The following is an 18,093-nucleotide window of genomic DNA, read 5'->3' as shown; positions in this document are numbered from 1 at the left end:
AGCTTTAGAAGCGTAGAAGCAAAAACTCAAACCATCATTTTTGTTGTCTTTGTTTCACTGAGGCTTCACAGTTTGAGTCATGTCACGTTAAGATTTCAGAAAGATCAAAGTAGATGGAAACACTGATACAGTAGCCTATTTTTATTGCATGTGCAAAAAAACAAATAGCAAAAAATTGCATGTGCGTTCGACAGGCTTCCACATGTGTGTGAGGTCTAAGATAGATAGATAGATAGATAGATAGATAGATAGATAGATAGATAGATAGATAGATAGATCAACTTTATTGTCTGTCACGAGTGACAGAAATTCGTCTTTGACAGGCTCGTATAAAAAACACTAAGAAACAAACAAACATAAAAAACACAATGTTGTGCAATCATGCTAAAAAGAGGGGGGGGGGGGGGGCTGTTAGAAGCAGCAGAGTGTTAATTTTTTATTGTTCAGGATGGTTATTGCAGAGGGGATGAAGGATTTTTTGTAGATGTTTTTCCTGGCCAGTGGAACCTTATGGCGTTTGCCTGATGGCAGCAGCTGGAAGCAGTGGTGGAGGGGGTGAGAAGAGTCGTCTGTGATCAGGATGGCCTTCCTGATCACAGACCGGCTGTACAGTTCTGAGAGGGGGGTTTGTGGTGCTCCAATGATTTTGCTGGCCTGGTTAACTGTGCGGGAAAGTTTGGTCTTGTGTTTGGATGAGAGGAGGCTGTACCAGGAAGAGATGTTGAAGGTGAGTAGGGATTCAATGAGGGACTGACCTGAGTTAAAACATGTGTGCTGACGTTGAAAGTCCTTAATTTCCTTAGCAGGCGCTGTTGTGATTTTTTAAAAATGGTGTCTGCATGAGAGAAGGAGAGGCAGTTGTCCAGGTCAGTTCAAGGTATTTAAAAGACTCAACCTGCTCCACCAGCTGACCCTGGATGCTGAGTGGTTTAAAAAGAGCGGTTGCTGACTCCCTTCTGCCCCCGCAACACAGCTCTTTGGTCCTCTGGACATTTAGCTCAAGACAAAGCTGGTTAAAAGTCTGTGCCAGGTTACCGGTCCAGAGCAGTGGTGTCGGTCAGGTGAGCCACCAGTAATTGTAAATAATAACATTACTCCCTGTCACTTTCATCCAACATCATGTGTAGAAGCCCCTGTAGCTACATGGTGGGACACTGTTTCCCTGAAAAACATTTTGGATAAAAACTGGACAAAGACAAGGACTTTTTGATTTTTGACATTTTTAATAATCAGAATATTGTTAAAGACAAGTAGAAGAATACTGAGGAGCTGAAGGCCTGTATGACAGCGCATGTGAACTGATAGTGCACATTGAAATGTAACAGGACATACCCTAAATTTAGATACACATTTATAGTTTACTTCTGATGGGTGTAGAAGTGCTTCTGGTGCCACTTCAGTTCCCTTTTCAGAGCTCAGTGAAGAGTGTGAATATGTTGTTGACAGCAGACAGAGAAAGCCGCAGAGTGTGACTGTTTTAAGTTTTATAGTCATTGAGCTGTTTGCACTGATATTTTCCTGCCCATGGTGTCTTTTACTACACCAACCATTAAAAAAATATGATGTATCAGTAAAAATAAAGGCAAACATTTATTTTTAATGACTTTATGTAACTTTTGTCTTTGTAGAAACCAAATCGTCTTTTTCATTTCTTCATCACTTGAGCATAGAGATCCTCTGGGCTGTCTGCAGTCTGTCTGGACGTGTTGCTGTCTTGGACACATTGACTTGTGCATACACACAATGCTGCTGCTGTCTACTGTCCTGCAGCGAGTCAGAGGACGGTCCAGATCTCAGCTTGGAGAAGTCGATCTCTCCATAATGGATGTTTCCTTCCTCTGTTTTCCAGCCAATAGCCACCTCTTCATATGTTTGACTCTGTAAGACATAAATCAAACAAGAAGTGTCATGAGGTCAACCAACACAGCACAGAGACTGCTCTGATAGAAGCACTGTAGAGGAGTGAGTCAGACAATGTGAACAGATGGAAAACATTCAACTCACACAACTCATTATTATACAGGGATGTTTGATATTTTCCCACCTGAGTTTGTTGTGCAGTTGAACGTGTGGACTTAAAACGCCTGAAAGACACAAGAGGCTGTTAGATTAATGATTTTTAAGTTTCATATACAATATGCCAATAAAGCATCAAGACTGTGCAGCTAAGATGACTGAGTCAAGTCATCTGCTTTGACTTGTTGTACTTACCAGACCAACACAATCAAGCAGATGAGAACGACAAACCCACTGATTCCTCCAACAACCAGCTGCCATTGCTGACGTTCTCCTGGTAGAAAAACACCAAAGAAGACATGATTTAGTTCAGCTACTGATGAAGCCACTACTGCAGTTCAGTTTAGTTACCGTGGCATCACTTCCTATGCACACTAACTAAGAAGATCTACAACACAGGATAAGACAATGAGAAAAGAGTAGATAAGATTTCCATTAGTAGATCATTTACCTCTAAGAGACAGATGGACCTTTGATGAGGTCTGATGACCAACAGCATTGGAAGCCACACAGAAATAAACTGCTCCATATGCAGCCCTGACACTGTAAAGGGCTCCTTCAGACACATTCATGACTCCATCTGTTCTCTGCTCCAACCAGGTGAAGTGGCTGATGGGAGGCTTGGCTCTGCTGGAGCAGGTCAGGTTCACCCAGCTCCCTGCTGACACCAAACCTGGTGGACTGATGGATGCTGAGGTGTCCTTGGGGCCATCTAGGAAATGTGACAAAGATGTTAGAGAGACCTTCATGACCTTGTTGGGTAGAGTAAAGTCACATCTCATGAATCCTCTTGTTCTGACTGGATTCAGTGAGAAAACAAACTGGTTGACTTACATGAAACACTGAGAGTTATTTTAACCTCTGCTGACTTGACAACTCGTCCATCGTTAGTAGAGTAGCTGGCAGAACAGGTGACGTTGTGTCCATCATCTTCTTCTGACAGAGTCATAATCCTCTGAGTTTTGGTTGTAAAGGTTCTATCAGTGTTTTCCTCCATTATGCTGCGAGGGTCTTGATGGAGGCTCCAGGTGAGTTGAGGAGGGGAGTGTGGACAGGGAGTTTGAGCCGAGCAGGTAACAGTGACAGACGCCCCCTCCCTCTGATCACCTGAGATTGTAATTGTTGGCCTGGGAGGAGAATCTGTGAACACCAGAACACAGCACATGACTGTTTATATAAATGCTCTGACTGTAAAAAAGAAGAAGAAAAAAACTGTCACACCATTAAATTGATGTGGAAAACAGGAAATCCTGTTCAAAATGTGAAGTAATGAAAAAACTCTGTTGGTGTGAAAAGGAAATGTTTCTCTAACTACAATTACTAAGATGTTCCTAATAAAGTGTCTATTGAGTGTCTCAGCAGTTTCAGTCAGGACGTTCAATTGTAATTATTGATACATTGACAATATTTTTATGTTATTTATCATTCAGCTTCACAGTGAAGGCGAGGGTCATAGAGTTTCCTGTCTATACCAAAGCTGCATTCATGATATTAGATAGAATGATATAGATATATTATATATTATTATATTCAGACTTACCTGTAACATTTATGTGAACTGGATGGCAAGAAGCTGTTGCTTTGAATGACCCCCTCTCGATTCTGAAGAAGTATTTGTCTGTATAATCTGTGATTAAAATAGAAAATAGAGTGGTGCAGTTTTTCTGACTCAGGTTTCCAATAATATTCATCGGGTAGCTGTTGTCTGTCCAGCTACTGTTGAAGATCACATTGTGTGATTTTTTTATAAATTTAGAGTCACTTTTAATCCACACTCCAGTGCTCCTTGAGTCCTTGGATTCATTTTCTGAGCTTCCTTCAAAATGACATGGGATTAGCAAACAAGATCCAGTCAGTGCCTCCATCTGTATTGGTGTAGTGATGTTGATGCGTGGTGGCCTGCAAGCTGCCAAAACACCTGTAAATCCAGCCTCTGCATGAAGAGAAAGTCCAGCGTCATGTGTCATAATGCACTTATTCATTATTTAGTTTTTGCTTTGTTTCTAAATGAGGTTCACATTGTAAAAGTCTGAGTATTGGCAACAAATAAATAAACAACTCACCAAAAACAAAGAGGACACTCAGTAAAATGTTGACTGTCACCATCTTCACAGACAGACACTTGCTCCTGCATTTGCAAACATGTCACTTAGTTTAATCACATCCCTTGTTTTTATAGAGAGCATCTACAAAGCAACTTCCTCATTTCAGATTCACAGCAGAAACTTGTCACCATGGTTAACCACATGTGCAAAGTGATGAAGAACGTCTTTGTCACTGTAGAAGATGAAGAGATACTAAATGAAAATGTTTAAAGATTTCAGTAGTTTAAAGAAAAGTTTAAGATTTTTTTTCCCTCACCAAATGTGTCCAGGGCAACAAAATAACTTGACATTCACTAATGCTTTTTCACTCTGGGATCACTATCTGAAAACATTCACTTGTCCTTAAGGATACATTGATCAGAATTTGGAGGTCAAAGGTCACTTTGTTATACTGTTCTGCAAAAACACCTCAACACCACAATGCTTCATGCATTATTCTAAACAAAACAACACAAGCCACAAAGAGAACAAGGGCTGAACACAGGTCTAGATCACAGACTTTCCTTCTGACCTGGGAAAAGAAATAGTTCACTTTCAGTCACACCAGAAGAAACTTTTGGTTAATTTGGTTCTTCTTTGTGGTCGTGTTGAAGAGATCCTGTATTGCTGAGTTGGACCAGTAGCAGTAATCCAGATAGCAGCAGAAGAAGCAGCAGTAGCAGTGATGGTGCCAGTATTATTACAGTATTACAGTGGGAGCAGTGATGGCAGAAACGTGAACACAACAGTAGAAGAAATAGATGAAGTCACAACAAGCAACAGGAGTTGCTGCAGTGCTCTAAGGCTGAAGTAATGAAGTTGAAGTTAAATCGTCGTTTGTCCTTATTTGATTTGTCCACAGGTCTTGTACTGGTCGAACAGTCTGGTGTGGATGAAGTTGATCAAAGTTTAGTACATCAGCAGGATTTACTGACTGGATGACTCAATAAAAGTAGCTATTTAAAATATTTTTAAAGACAGAGGAGATTTGTCCTCAGCTGGTAGTTTGTTGGGTTGGACAGCAGGTGATGCTGCTGCATCAACAATGAGCATCTCTCAAGACAAGCTGAGTTCAGACCTGGGACACCAATACTACTAAAATACATCAGCTCAAACATCAAGTTGAGCTGCACGCTAACAGGAAGCTTTGACATTTTTATTAACTCCTCTAATGCAGTTTTCCCTGAAGTAGTTTTAGAAGCGTAGAAGCAAAAAATCAAACCATCATTTTAGTTGTCTTTGTTTCACTGAGGCTTCACAGTTTGAGTCATGTCACATTAAGATTTCAGAAAGATCAAACTAAAAGGCAACATGGACATATTATGTTTGTTACATGTAGAAAAAACATGATTTCACAAAATTGTACAAAAGTGCACTTTCAAACACTCCCACAAACCTCACTCTCTTTCAAACACCAGAATAAGCCATGTTTCTCAATCTGAATCTCAAGAATTTATGAAGTCTAACTGGAAATGATAACATTACTCCCTGTCACTTTCACCCAACATCATGTGTAGCAGCCCCTGTATATGGTGGGACATTGTTTACCTGAAAAACATTTTGGATAAAAAACTGGACAAAGAGAAGGCCTTTTTCATTTTTTTACATTTTTAATAATCAGAATATTGTTAAAGACAAGTAGTCTGAAGAATACTGAGGAGCTGAAGGCCTGTATGACAGAGCATGTGAACCAATGGACATTAACAAACATACCACAAGATCATTTCACAAGAAAATGGAACAGGACATACACTACATTTAGATATACATTTACAGTTTACTTCTGATGGGTGTGCAGAAGTGCTTCTGGTTCCACTTTAGTTCCCTTTTTAGAGCTAAGAGAAATGAGCGTGTGAACATACGTGACTGTTTTGAGTCTAATATCTACAGTATATGAATGTCTTCCTGCCACCAACTAAAAACATATCAATAAAAATGAATAATAAAAACATTTCTTTTTAATGGCCTCATGTAACTTTTGTCTTTACAGAAACCAAATACTTTTTTTTTCTTTCCACTTTTTCATCACTTGAGCTTAGAGATCCTCTGGCCTGTCTGCAGTCTGTCTGGACCTTTTTGCTGTCTTGGACGTACTGACTTGTGCATAGGCCTACACACAATGCTGCTGCTGTCCACTGTCCTGCACGGAGTCAGAGGACGGTCCAGGTCTCAGCCTGGAGAAGGCGATGTCTCCATAATGGATGTTTTCTTCCTCTGTTTTACGGTAAATAGCCACCTCTTCATATGTTTGACTCTGTAAGAAATGAACTAGAAAGTGTCATAAGGTCATCCTTGTTGCATAATTACAAACCCATAACAAATTCAGTGTGTGGACCTCTGAACAACATCAGGATGCAGACTGCATTACAGCACAGAGACTGCTCTGATAGAGGCACTGTAGAGGAGTGAGTCAGACAATGAACAGATGGAAAACATTCAGCTCACACAATTCAATATTAGCCTATGTTTAATATTTTCCCACCTGAGTTTGTTGTGCAGTTGAACGTGTGGACTTAAAACGCCTGAAGGACACAAAAGGCTGTTAGATTAATGATTTCTATATGCCAATAAAGTGCACAGCTAACAGAGCCAAGTCATCTTTGACTTGTTGTACTTACCAGACCAAGACAATCAAGCAGATGAGAACGACAAACCCAATGATTCCTCTCAGAACCAGCTGCCATTGCTGAGATTCTCCTGGTAGAAAAACAAGACCATGGTTAAACACCAAAGAAGACATGATTGGATGTTCAACTATGTTCAACTACTGATGAAGCCACTACTGCAGTTCAGTTTAGTTACCATGGCATCACTTCCTATGCACACAAACTAAGAAGATCTACAACAACACAGGAGAAGACAATGAGATAAGATTTCCATTAGTAGATTACCTTTACCGCTAAGAGACAGATGGACCTTTGATGAGGTCTGATGACCAACAGCATTGGAAGCCACACAGAAATAAACTGCTCCATATGTGGCCCTGACACTGTAAAGGGCTCCTTCAGACACATTCATGACTCCATCTGTGCTCTGCTCCAACCAGGTGAAGTGGCTGATGGGAGGCTTGGCTCTGCTGGAGCAGGTCAGATTCACCCAGCTCCCTGCTGACACCAAACCTGAGGGACTGATGGATGCTGAGGTGTCCTTGGGGCCATCTAGGACATGTGACAAAGATGTTAGAGAGACCTTCATGACCTTGTTGGGTGGAGTAAAGTGACATCTCATGAATCCTCTTGTTCTGACTGGATTCAGTAAGAAAACAAACTGGTTGACTTACATGAAACATTGAGAGTTATTTTAACCTCTGCTGACTTGACAACTCTTCCATTGTTAATGTTCACAGAGTAGCTGGCAGAACAGGTGACGGTGTGTCCATCATCTTCTTCTGACAGAGTCATGTTCCTCTGAGTTTTGGTTGTAAAGGTTCTACCAGTGTTTTCCTCCATTATGCTGTGAGGGTCTTGATGGAGGCTCCAGGTGAGTTGAGGAGGGGAGTGTGGACAGGGAGTTTGAGCCGAGCAGGTAACAGTGACAGACGCCCCCTCCCTCTGATCACCTGAGATTTTAATTGTTGGCCTGGGAGGAGAATCTGTGAACACCAGAACACAGCACATGACCCTTTATATAAATGCTTTTGACTGTGAAACTGTCACAAAATACAGCATTAAATAGATGTGGAAAACACATTAAACTCAGTTTTCAGACTTACCTGCAACATTTATTTGAACTGGATGGCAAGCAGCTGTTGATTTGAATGACTCCTTCTCGATTCTGAAGAAGTATTTGTCTGTATAACTTGTGATTAAATGAGAAAATAGAGTGGTGCAGTTTTTCTGACTCAGGTCTCCAATAATATTCATCGGGTAGCTGTTGTCTGTCCTGCTACTGTTGAAGATCACATTTTCTAGCTTTTCTTTAAATCTAGGGTGACTTTTAATCCACACTCCAGATCTCCTTGAGTCCTTGGATTCATTTTCTGAGCTTCCTTCAAAATGACATGAGATTAGCAAACAAGATCCAGTCAGTGCCTCCATCTGTATTGGTGTAGTGATGTTGATGCCTGGCGTCTTGTCACAAGCTACCAAAGCACCTGTAAATCCAGCCTCTGCATGAAGAGAAAGTTCAGCGTCATGTTTCATATTGCACTTTTTTATTATTTAGTTTTTGCTTTGTATCTAAATGAGGTTCACATTGTAAAAGTCTGAGTATTGGCAACAAATAAATAAACAACTCACCAAAAACAAAGAGGACACTCAGTAAAATGTTGACTGTCACCATCTTCACAGACAGACACTTGCTCCTGCATTTGCAAACATGTCACTTAGTTTAATCACATCCCTTGTTTTTATAGAGAGCATCTACAAAGCAACTTCCTCATTTCAGATTCACAGCAGAAACTTGTCACCATGGTTAACCACCTGTGCAAAGTGATGAAGAACGTCTTTGTCACTGTAGAAGATGAAGAGATACTAAATGAAAATGTTTAAAGATTTCAGTATAGTTTAAAGAAAAGTTTAAGATTTTTTTTCCCTCACCAAATGTGTCCAGGGCAACAAAATAACTTGACATTCACTAATGCTTTTTCACTCTGGGATCACTATCTGAAAACATTCACTTGTCCTTAAGGATACATTGATCAGAATTTGGAGGTCAAAGGTCACTTTGTTATACTGTTCTGCAAAAACACCTCAACACCACAATGCTTCATGCATTATTCTAAACAAAACAACACAAGCCACAAAGAGAACAAGGGCTGAACACAGGTCTAGATCACAGACTTTCCTTCTGACCTGGGAAAAGAAATAGTTCACTTTCAGTCACACCACAAGAAACTTTTGGTTAGTTTGGTTCTTCTTTGTGGTCGTGTTGAAGAGATTCTGTATTGCTGAGTTGGACCAGTAGCAGTAATCCAGATAGCAGCAGGAACAGCAGTAGTAGTGATGGTGCCAGTATTATTACAGTATTACAGTGGGAGCAGTGATGGCAGAAACGTGAACACAACAGTAGAATAAATAGATGAAGTCACAACAAGCAACAGGAGTTGCTGCAGTGCTCTAAGGCTGAAGTAATGAAGTTGAAGTTAAATCGTCGTTTGTCCTTATTTGATTTGTCCACAGGTCTTGTACTGGTCGAACAGTCTGGTGTGGATGAAGTTGATCAAAGTTTAGTACATCAGCAGGATTTACTGACTGGATGACTCAATAAAAGTATTTAAAATATTTTTAAAAGACATGGAGGGGAGATTTGTCCTCAGCTGGTAGTTTGTTGGGTTGGACAGCAGGTGATGCTGCTGCATCAACAATGAGCATCTCTCAAGACAAGCTGAGTTCAGACCTGAGACACCAATTCTACTAAAATACATCAGCTCAAACATCAAGTTGAGCTGCACGCTAACAGGAAGCTTTGACATTTTTATTAACTTCTCTCATGCAGTTTTCCCTGAAGTAGCTTTAGAAGCGTAGAAGCAAAAAATCAAACCATCATTTTTGTTTTGTCTTTGTTTCACTGAGGCTTCACAGTTTGAGTCATGTCACATTAAGATTTCAGAAAGATCAAACTAAAAGGCAACATGGACATATTCTGTTTGTTACATGTAGAAAAAACATGATTTGACAGAATTGTACAAAAGTGCACTTTCAAACACTCCCACAAACCTCACTCTCTTTCAAACACCAGAATAAGCCATGTATCTCAATCTGAATCTCAAGAATTTATGAAGTCTAACTGGAAATAATAACATTACTCCCTGTCACTTTCACCCAACATCATGTGTAGCAGCCCCTGTATATGGTGGGACATTGTTTACCTGAAAAACATTTTGGATAAAAAACTGGACAAAGAGAAGGCCTTTTTCATTTTTTTACATTTTTAATAATCAGAATATTGTTAAAGACGAGTAGTCTGAAGAATACTGAGGAGCTGAAGGCCTGTATGACAGAGCATGTGAACCAATGGACATTAACAAACATACCACAAGATCATTTCACAAGAAAATGGAACAGGACATACACTACATTTAGATAAACATTTACAGTTTACTTCTGATGGGTGTGCAGAAGTGCTTCTGGTTCCACTTTAGTTCCCTTTTTAGAGCTAAGAGAAATGAGCGTGTGAACATACGTGACTGTTTTGAGTCTAATATCTACAGTATATGAATGTCTTCCTGCCACCAACTAAAAACATATCAATAAAAATGAATAATAAAAACATTTCTTTTTAATGGCCTCATGTAACTTTTGTCTTTACAGAAACCAAATACTTTTTTTTCACTTTTTCATCACTTGAGCTTAGAGATCCTCTGGCCTGTCTGCAGTCTGTCTGGGCCTTTTTGCTGTCTTGGACGTACTGACTTGTGCATAGGCCTACACACAATGCTGCTGCTGTCCACTGTCCTGCACGGAGTCAGAGGACGGTCCAGGTCTCAGCTTGGAGAAGGCGATGTCTCCATAATGGATGTTTTCTTCCTCTGTTTTACGGTAAATAGCCACCTCTTCATATGTTTGACTCTGTAAGAAATGAACTAGAAAGTGTCATAAGGCCATCCTTGTTGCATAATTACAGACCCATAACAAATGAAGTGTGTGGACCTCTGAGCAACATCAGGATGCAGACTGCATTAAAGCACAGAGACTGCTCTGATAGAGGCACTGTAGAGGAGTGAGTCAGACAATGAACAGATGGAAAACATTCAGCTCACACAATTCATTATTAGCCTATGTTTAATATTTTCCCACCTGAGTTTGTTGTGCAGTTGAACGTGTGGACTTAAAACGCCTGAAGGACACAAAAGGCTGTTAGATTAATGATTTTTATATGCCAATAAAGTGCACAGCTAACAGAGCCAAGTCATCTTTGACTTGTTGTACTTACCAGACCAACACAATCAAGCAGATGAGAACGACAAACCCAATGATTCCTCTCAGAACCAGCTGCCATTGTTGAGATTCTCCTGGTAGAAAAACAAGACCATGGTTAAACACCAAAGAAGACATGATTGGATGTTCAACTATGTTCAGCTACTGATGAAGCCACTACTGCAGTTCAGTTTAGTTACCGTGGCATCACTTCCTATGCACACTAACTAAGAAGATCTACAACACAGGATAAGACAATGAGAAAAGAGTAGATAAGGTTTCCATTAGTAGATCATTTACCTCTAAGAGACAGATGGACCTTTGATGAGGTCTGATGATGACCAACAGCATTGGAAGCCACACAGAAATAAACTGCTCCATATGTGGCCCTGACACTGTAAAGGGCTCCTTCAGACACATTCATGACTCCATCTGTGCTCTGCTCCATCCAGGTGAAGTGGCTGATGGGAGGCTTGGCTCTGCTGGAGCAGGTCAGGTTCACCCAGCTCCCTGCTGACACCAAACCTGATGGACTGATGGATGCTGAGGTGTCCTTGGGGCCATCTAGGAAATGTGACAAAGATGTTAGAGAGACCTTCATGACCTTGTTGGGTGGAGTAAAGTCACATCTCATGAATCATCTTGTTCTGACTGGATTCAGTGGGAAAACAAACTGGTTGACTTACATGAAACGTTGAGAGTTATTTTAACCTCTGCTGACTTGACAACTCTTCCATTGTTAATGTTCACAGAGTAGCTGGCAGAACAGGTGACGTTGTGTCCATCATCTTCTTCTGACAGAGTCATGTTCCTCTGAGTTTTGGTTGTAAAGGTTCTATCAGTGTTTTCCTCCATTATGCTGCGAGGGTCTTGTTGGAGGCTCCAGGTGAGTTGAGGAGGGGAGTGTGGACAGGGAGTTTGAGCTGAGCAGGTAACAGTGACAGACGCCCCCTCCCTCTGATCACCTGAGATTTTAATTGTTGGCCTGGGAGGAGAATCTGTGAACACCAGAAGCACATGACTGTTTATATAAATGCTTTTGATTGTAAAAAAAAAAAAAAAAAACCAAAAAACAGTCACAAAATACAGCATTAAATCGATGTGGAAAACACAAAATCCTGCTTTGATGTTAAGTAATGAAAAAACTCTGCTGGTCTGAAAAGTGAATGTTTATCTACAATTAAAAATATGTTCCTAATAAAGTGTCTATTGAGTGTCTCAATAGTTTCAGTCAGGACGTTCAATTGTAATTATTGATACATTGATAATATTTTTATGTTATTTATCATTCAGCTTCACAGTGAAGGCGAGGGTCATGGAGTTTCCTGTCTAGACCAAAGCTGCATTCATGATATTAGAGAGTTGATATAAACTCAGTTTTCAGACTTACCTGCAACATTTATTTGAACTGGATGGCAAAAAGCTGTTGCTTTGAATGACTCCTTCTCGATTCTGAAGAAGTATTTGTCTGTATAACTTGTGGTTAAATTAGAAAATAGAGTGGTGCAGTTTTTCTGACTCAGGTCTCCAATAATATTCATCGGGTAGCTGTTGTCTGTCCTGCTACTGTTGAAGATCACATTGTGTGGATATTGTGCAAATCTAGAGTCTCTTTTAATCCACACTCCAGTGCTCCTACTTGAGTCCTTGGATTCATTTTCTGAGCTTCCTTCAAAATGACATGGGATTAGCAAACAAGATCCAGTCAGTGCCTCCATCTGTATTGGTGTAGTGATGTTGATGCGTGGTGGCCTGCAAGCTGCCAAAGCACCTGTAAATCCAGCCTCTGCATGAAGAGAAAGTTCAGCGTCATGTTTCATATTGCACTTTTATAAAAAGTTCATATTGCACTTTTATAAACAAACAACTCACCAGAAACAAAGAGGACACTCAGTAAAATGTTGACTGTCACCATCTTCACAGACAGACACTTGCTCCTGCATTTGTAAACATGTCACTTAGTTTAATCACATCACTTTTTTTTATAGAGAGCATTTCCAAAGCAACTTCCTCATTTGAGATTCACAGCAGAAACTTGTCACCATGGTTAACCACATGCGCAAAATGATGAAGAACGTCTTTGTCACTGTAGAAGATGAAGAGATACTAAATGAAACGTTGAAAAAGATTGTTTTCCCTCACCAAATGTGTCCAGGGCAACAAAATGAAAAAAAACTAAATAAATGTTGTGATTATAGAGTAGAATAATGCAGTTTATGAATTTTGGCCAAACTGCAGTGAACTCCAAAACGCTCTGGTGGACAAGTTGTGACCTGCACATTCACCACACTATGAGATAATAACGGAACGTTACGAGACACAGTTGTTTTTGAGGTAAATTCATGCAAAACCGCAGATGAGCGTTCCCATCGGGTGCAGTTTCTCGGCAAGCAGTCTCTGCATTTGCCTCGAAAACAACTCTGTCTCGTAACGTTCCGTTATTATCTCATAGCGTGGTGAATGTGCAGGTTACAGCTTGTCCACCAGAGCGTTTTGGAGTTGTTGGATTGCGTATTTGATGAGTTTAATGAGGGAAACCAAGAAATTCCAAATGCCTCCATTGCATTAGCTGAGCAGCTCATGGCTCTGCTTCACCTTTCTATAAACAGCTTGCACTGACAATTGAAGGTAACGAACCTACTCCTAAAACTATAGGGATTATGGCAATGGGCCAATTTGCCAAAATGTTGAACTATCCCTTTAACTGTACCAGGTGTTGCAGGATACTTCTGCTATGAAATGATATACGATATGCATAGGGGTTCTCAACTGGTAGTCTACAGCCCCCTGGTGGTCATGAAAGAATTGCAGGTCTTTGACTAATGCTTTTTCACTCTGGAATCACTATCTGAAAACATTCACGTCAAACTTTATTTATTTATATAGCACCTTTCATACATAAAAAAAATGCAACACAAAGTCCTTTACAAGTTAAAAGCACTTTGTCCTCAAGGATACATTGGTCACATAGATACATTGATCAGAATTTGGTGGTCAAAACTCAAATTAATGTGTTATCTTAGACACAAGTTTACACTTGACATGATGACATTTTGAAATGCTCAAATATCAACTTCACTGTGATGTTATACTGTTCTGCAAAAACACCACAATGCTGTAACTCAGGAAATGGAGATTGTGGCCATATTTCATGCATTATTCTAAACAGAACACCACAAGACACAAAGAGAACAAGGGCTGAACACCGGTATCACAGACTTTCCTTCTGACCTTGGAAAAGAAATAGTTCACTCAGTCACATTACAAGAAACTTTTGATTTGGTCCTTCTTTGCTGTCGTGTTGAAGAGATCCTGTATTTCTGAGTCATCTGTTGGACCAGTAGCAGTGATCCAGATAGCAGCAGAAGAAGCAGCAGTAGCAGTGTCAGTAGTGATGGTGCCAGTATTACAGTATTACAGTGGGAGCAGTGATGGCAGAAACATGAACACAATAGTACAGTAGATGCAGTCACAACAAGCAACAGGAGTTGCTGCAGTGAAGTTGAAGTTAAATCGTTGTTTGTCCATTTGTCCACAGGTCTTGGTTGAACAGTCCGATGTGGATGAAGTTGATCAAAGTTTACTACATCAGCAGGATTTACTGACTGGATGATTGAATAAAAGTAGGCTATTTAAAATATTTTTAAAGACAGAGGAGATTTGTCCTCAGCTGGTAGTTTGTTGGGTTGGACAGCAGGTGATGCTGCTGCATCAACAATGAGCATCTCAAGACAAGCTGAGTTCAGACCTGGGACACCAATACTACTAAAATACATCAGCTCAAACATCAAGTTGAGCTGCACGCTAACAGGAAGCTTTGACATTTTTATTAACTCCTCTAATGCAGTTTTCCCTGAAGTAGCTTTAGAAGCGTAGAAGCAAAAAGTCAAACCATCATTTTAGTTGTCTTTGTTTCACTGAGGCTTCACAGTTTGAGTCATGTCACATTAAGATTTCAGAAAGATCAAACTAAAAGGCAACATGGACATATTCTGTTTATTACATGTATAAAAAACATGATTTGACAAAATTGTACAAAAGTGCACTTTCAAACACTCCCACAAACCTCACTATCTCTTTCAAACACCAGAATAAGCCATGTATCTCAATCTGAATCTCAAGAATTTATGGCTCTATCATGAAGTCTAACTGGAAATGATAACATTACTCCCTGTCACTTTCACCCAACATCATGTGTAGAAGTCCCTGTACATGGTGGGACACTGTTTACCTGAAACACATTTTGGATAAAAACTGGACAAAAACAAGGTCTTTTTGATTTTTACATTTTTTAATAATCAGAATATTGTTAAAGACGAGTAGTCTGAAGAATACTGAGGAGCTGAAGGCCTGTATGACATATCATGTGAACCAATGGACATGAACAAATGTCATAACATGGTGTTTTGAACCAGCCTTAGTGTGTTTTGGACAACAGTGTCGGTGCACCTGAACGCACCATGAGGAGCTGGAGGTGACAGCTGCATTAAATTAACTCATCAGTGTGGAGTGGTATGAAGACTGTGTTTTTCAGACGTTCAGCGTGAAGACTGGCTGTGAAGAGGAGGCTGCTGTGCTGTGCTGGACTGTGTTGGGCAGAAGAGGACTCCCCCCATTCACCTGGAACCCCCCCCTCACAGAGGATCACTGGCACCCTAAAGAAGAGGAAAGTTGGATACTTTTCCCTGTTCACCTCTCTCTGGTTCTAACTCTCTCCTAGAAATCAGCAGGCTGTAGGAGAGTAAGCTCAACAAAGGCTGAGGCATCAGACGGTGTAGTACTGTGGAAGGAGTGGGCCCCCTTCCCCCTTGGAGTTCTACTAGCCTCATGATGAGAGGAATCCAGCGAGAGTCGAGGTAACGAGACCTCTGTTTTATCAATCTTGGTTTTATTATAAACCATCTCCTGGACTTGTTTTAATCTGTGCTGTGTCCTTTTAGGAATAGATTGTCCTGCTGCCCCCCCCCCCTGATTGACGGCCGTGCTGCATCTTAAATCCAGCCCACCAGAAATGCACATTCTATTGTGAATAAACAGTATCTCCCCTTTTATTCCAACTTGTGTCTTGTTATTTTAGCTCAACGTGGTTCCCAACCAATCCAAGTTCTAGAACCTTTTAAACTTTTAAGCTTTTATTCTTAATTGTGTGGTGTGACACAAACATACCACAAGATAATTTCACAAAAAAATGTAACATATTCTAAATTTAGATATACAATTATAGTTTACTTCTGATGGGTGAGCAGAAGTGCTTCAGTTCCCTTTTCAGAGCTAAAAGAAAACAACATGTGAACAAGGAGATGTTGACAGTTGACAGAGAAAGCAGCAGAGCATGACTGTTTTGAGTCTTATCTACAGTATGAATGTTTTCCTGCCACCAACTAAAAACAGACATATCAATAAAAATAAATAAAGCAAACATTTATTTTTAATGACCTTGTGTAACTTTTGTCTTTACAGAAACCAAATCGTCTTTTTTATTTCTTCATCACTTGGGCATAGAGATCCTCTGGGCTGTCTGCAGTCTGTCTGGGCCTTTTTGCTGTCTTGGACACATTGACTTGTGCATACACACAATGCTGCTGCTGCTGTCCACTGTCCTGCAGGGAGTCAGAGGACGGTCCAGGTCGCCTGGAGAAGTCGATCTCTCCATAATGGATGTTTCCTTCCTCTGTTTTATGGTCAATAGCCACCTCTTCACATGTTTGACTCTGTAAGAAATAAATCAAACAAGAAGTGTCATGAGGTCAACCTTATTTCATCAACACAGCACAGACACTGCTCTGATAGAGGCACTGTAGAGGAGTGAGTTGGACAATAGGAACAGATGGAAAACATTCAGCTCACACAACTCATTATTATACAGGGATGTTTGATATTTTCCCACCTGAGTTTGTTGTGCAGTTGAACGTGTGGACTTAAAACGCCTGAAAGACACAAGAGGCTGTTAGATTAATGATGTTTAACTTTCATACCATATGTCAATAAGTGTCAAGACTAAGATGACGATGTCAGTGACTGAGTCAAGTCATCTTTGACTTGTACTTACCAGACCAACACAATCAAGCAGACGAGAACGACAAACCCAATGATTCCTCCAACAACCAGCTGCCATTGCTGACGTTCTCCTGGTAGAAAAACAAGACCATGGTTAAACACCAAAGAAGACATGATTTAGTTCAGCTACTGATGAAGCCACTACTGCAGTTCAGTTTAGTTACCATGGCATCACTTCCTATGCACACTAACTAAGAAGATCTACAACACAGGAGAAGACAATGAGAAAAGAGTAGATAAGGTTTCCATTAGTAGATCATTTACCTCTAAGAGACAGATGGACCTTTGATGAGGTCTGATTACCAACAGCATTGGAAGCCACACAGAAATAAACTGCTCCATATGTGGCCCTGACACTGTAAAGGGCTCCTTCAGACACATTCATGACTCCATCTGTGCTCTGCTCCATCCAGGTGAAGTGGCTGATGGGAGGCTTGGCTCTGCTGGAGCAGGTCAGGTTCACCCAGCTCCCTGCTGACACCAAACCTGATGGACTGATGGATGCTGAGGTGTCCTTGGGGCCATCTAGGAAATGTGACAAAGATGTTAGAGAGACCTTCATGACCTTGTTGGGTGGAGTAAAGTCACATCTCTTGAATCCTCTTGTTCTGACGGGATTGAGTGAGAAAACAAACTGGTTGACTTACATGAAACACTGAGAGTTATTTTAACCTCTGATGTTCTGACAATTCTTTCATCGTTCACAGAGTAGCTGGCAGAACAGGTGACGTTGTGTCCATCATCTTTGTCTGACAGAGTGATGTTCCCCTGAGTTTTGGTTGTAAAGGTTCTATCAGTGTTTTCCTCCATTATGCTGTGAGGGTCTTGATGGAGGCTCCAGGTGAGTTGAGGAGGGGAGTGTGGACAGGGAGTTTGAGCCGAGCAGGTAACAGTGACAGACGCCCCCTCCCTCTGATCACCTGAGATTTTAATTGTTGGCCTGGGAGGAGAATCTGTGAACACCAGAACACAGCACATGACTGTTTATATGAATGCTTTTGACTGTAAAACTGTCACAAAATACAGCATTAAATAGATGTGGAAAACACATTAAATCCTGTTCTGATGTGAACTAAGGA

At 40.6% G+C, this 18,093-nt stretch overlaps 2 protein-coding genes across 2 annotated transcripts; both read right to left on the bottom strand.

Moving 5' to 3' along the window:
• Positions 1-1,656: 1,656 nt before the first annotated feature.
• Positions 1,657-4,122, bottom strand: LOC311007556 (cell adhesion molecule 3-like; the record flags this gene model as incomplete). Its single annotated transcript, XM_084000793.1, has 7 exons — positions 1,657-1,878; positions 2,045-2,084; positions 2,212-2,290; positions 2,468-2,728; positions 2,851-3,156; positions 3,557-3,832; positions 4,080-4,122. The coding sequence occupies 7 exons, from the start codon at positions 4,120-4,122 to the stop codon at positions 1,657-1,659; spliced, it is 1,227 nt and encodes a 408-aa protein (XP_083856919.1).
• A 12,312-nt stretch (positions 4,123-16,434) lies between these two features.
• On the bottom strand, positions 16,435-17,824 carry LOC311007555 (B-cell receptor CD22-like; the record flags this gene model as incomplete). Its single annotated transcript, XM_084000792.1, has 5 exons — positions 16,435-16,668; positions 16,845-16,884; positions 17,007-17,085; positions 17,279-17,539; positions 17,662-17,824. 5 exons carry the CDS (start codon positions 17,822-17,824, stop codon positions 16,435-16,437), a joined length of 777 nt encoding a protein of 258 aa, XP_083856918.1.
• Between the last annotated feature and the right edge of the window lie 269 nt (positions 17,825-18,093).

This window comes from Trachurus trachurus (assembly GCF_905171665.1).
Source record: "Trachurus trachurus genome assembly, chromosome: 24".
NCBI classification, from domain to species: Eukaryota; Metazoa; Chordata; class Actinopteri; order Carangiformes; family Carangidae; genus Trachurus; species Trachurus trachurus.
Note: the sequence above shows the minus strand (reverse complement) of the source record. Positions and strands in the feature narration are given on the sequence as shown.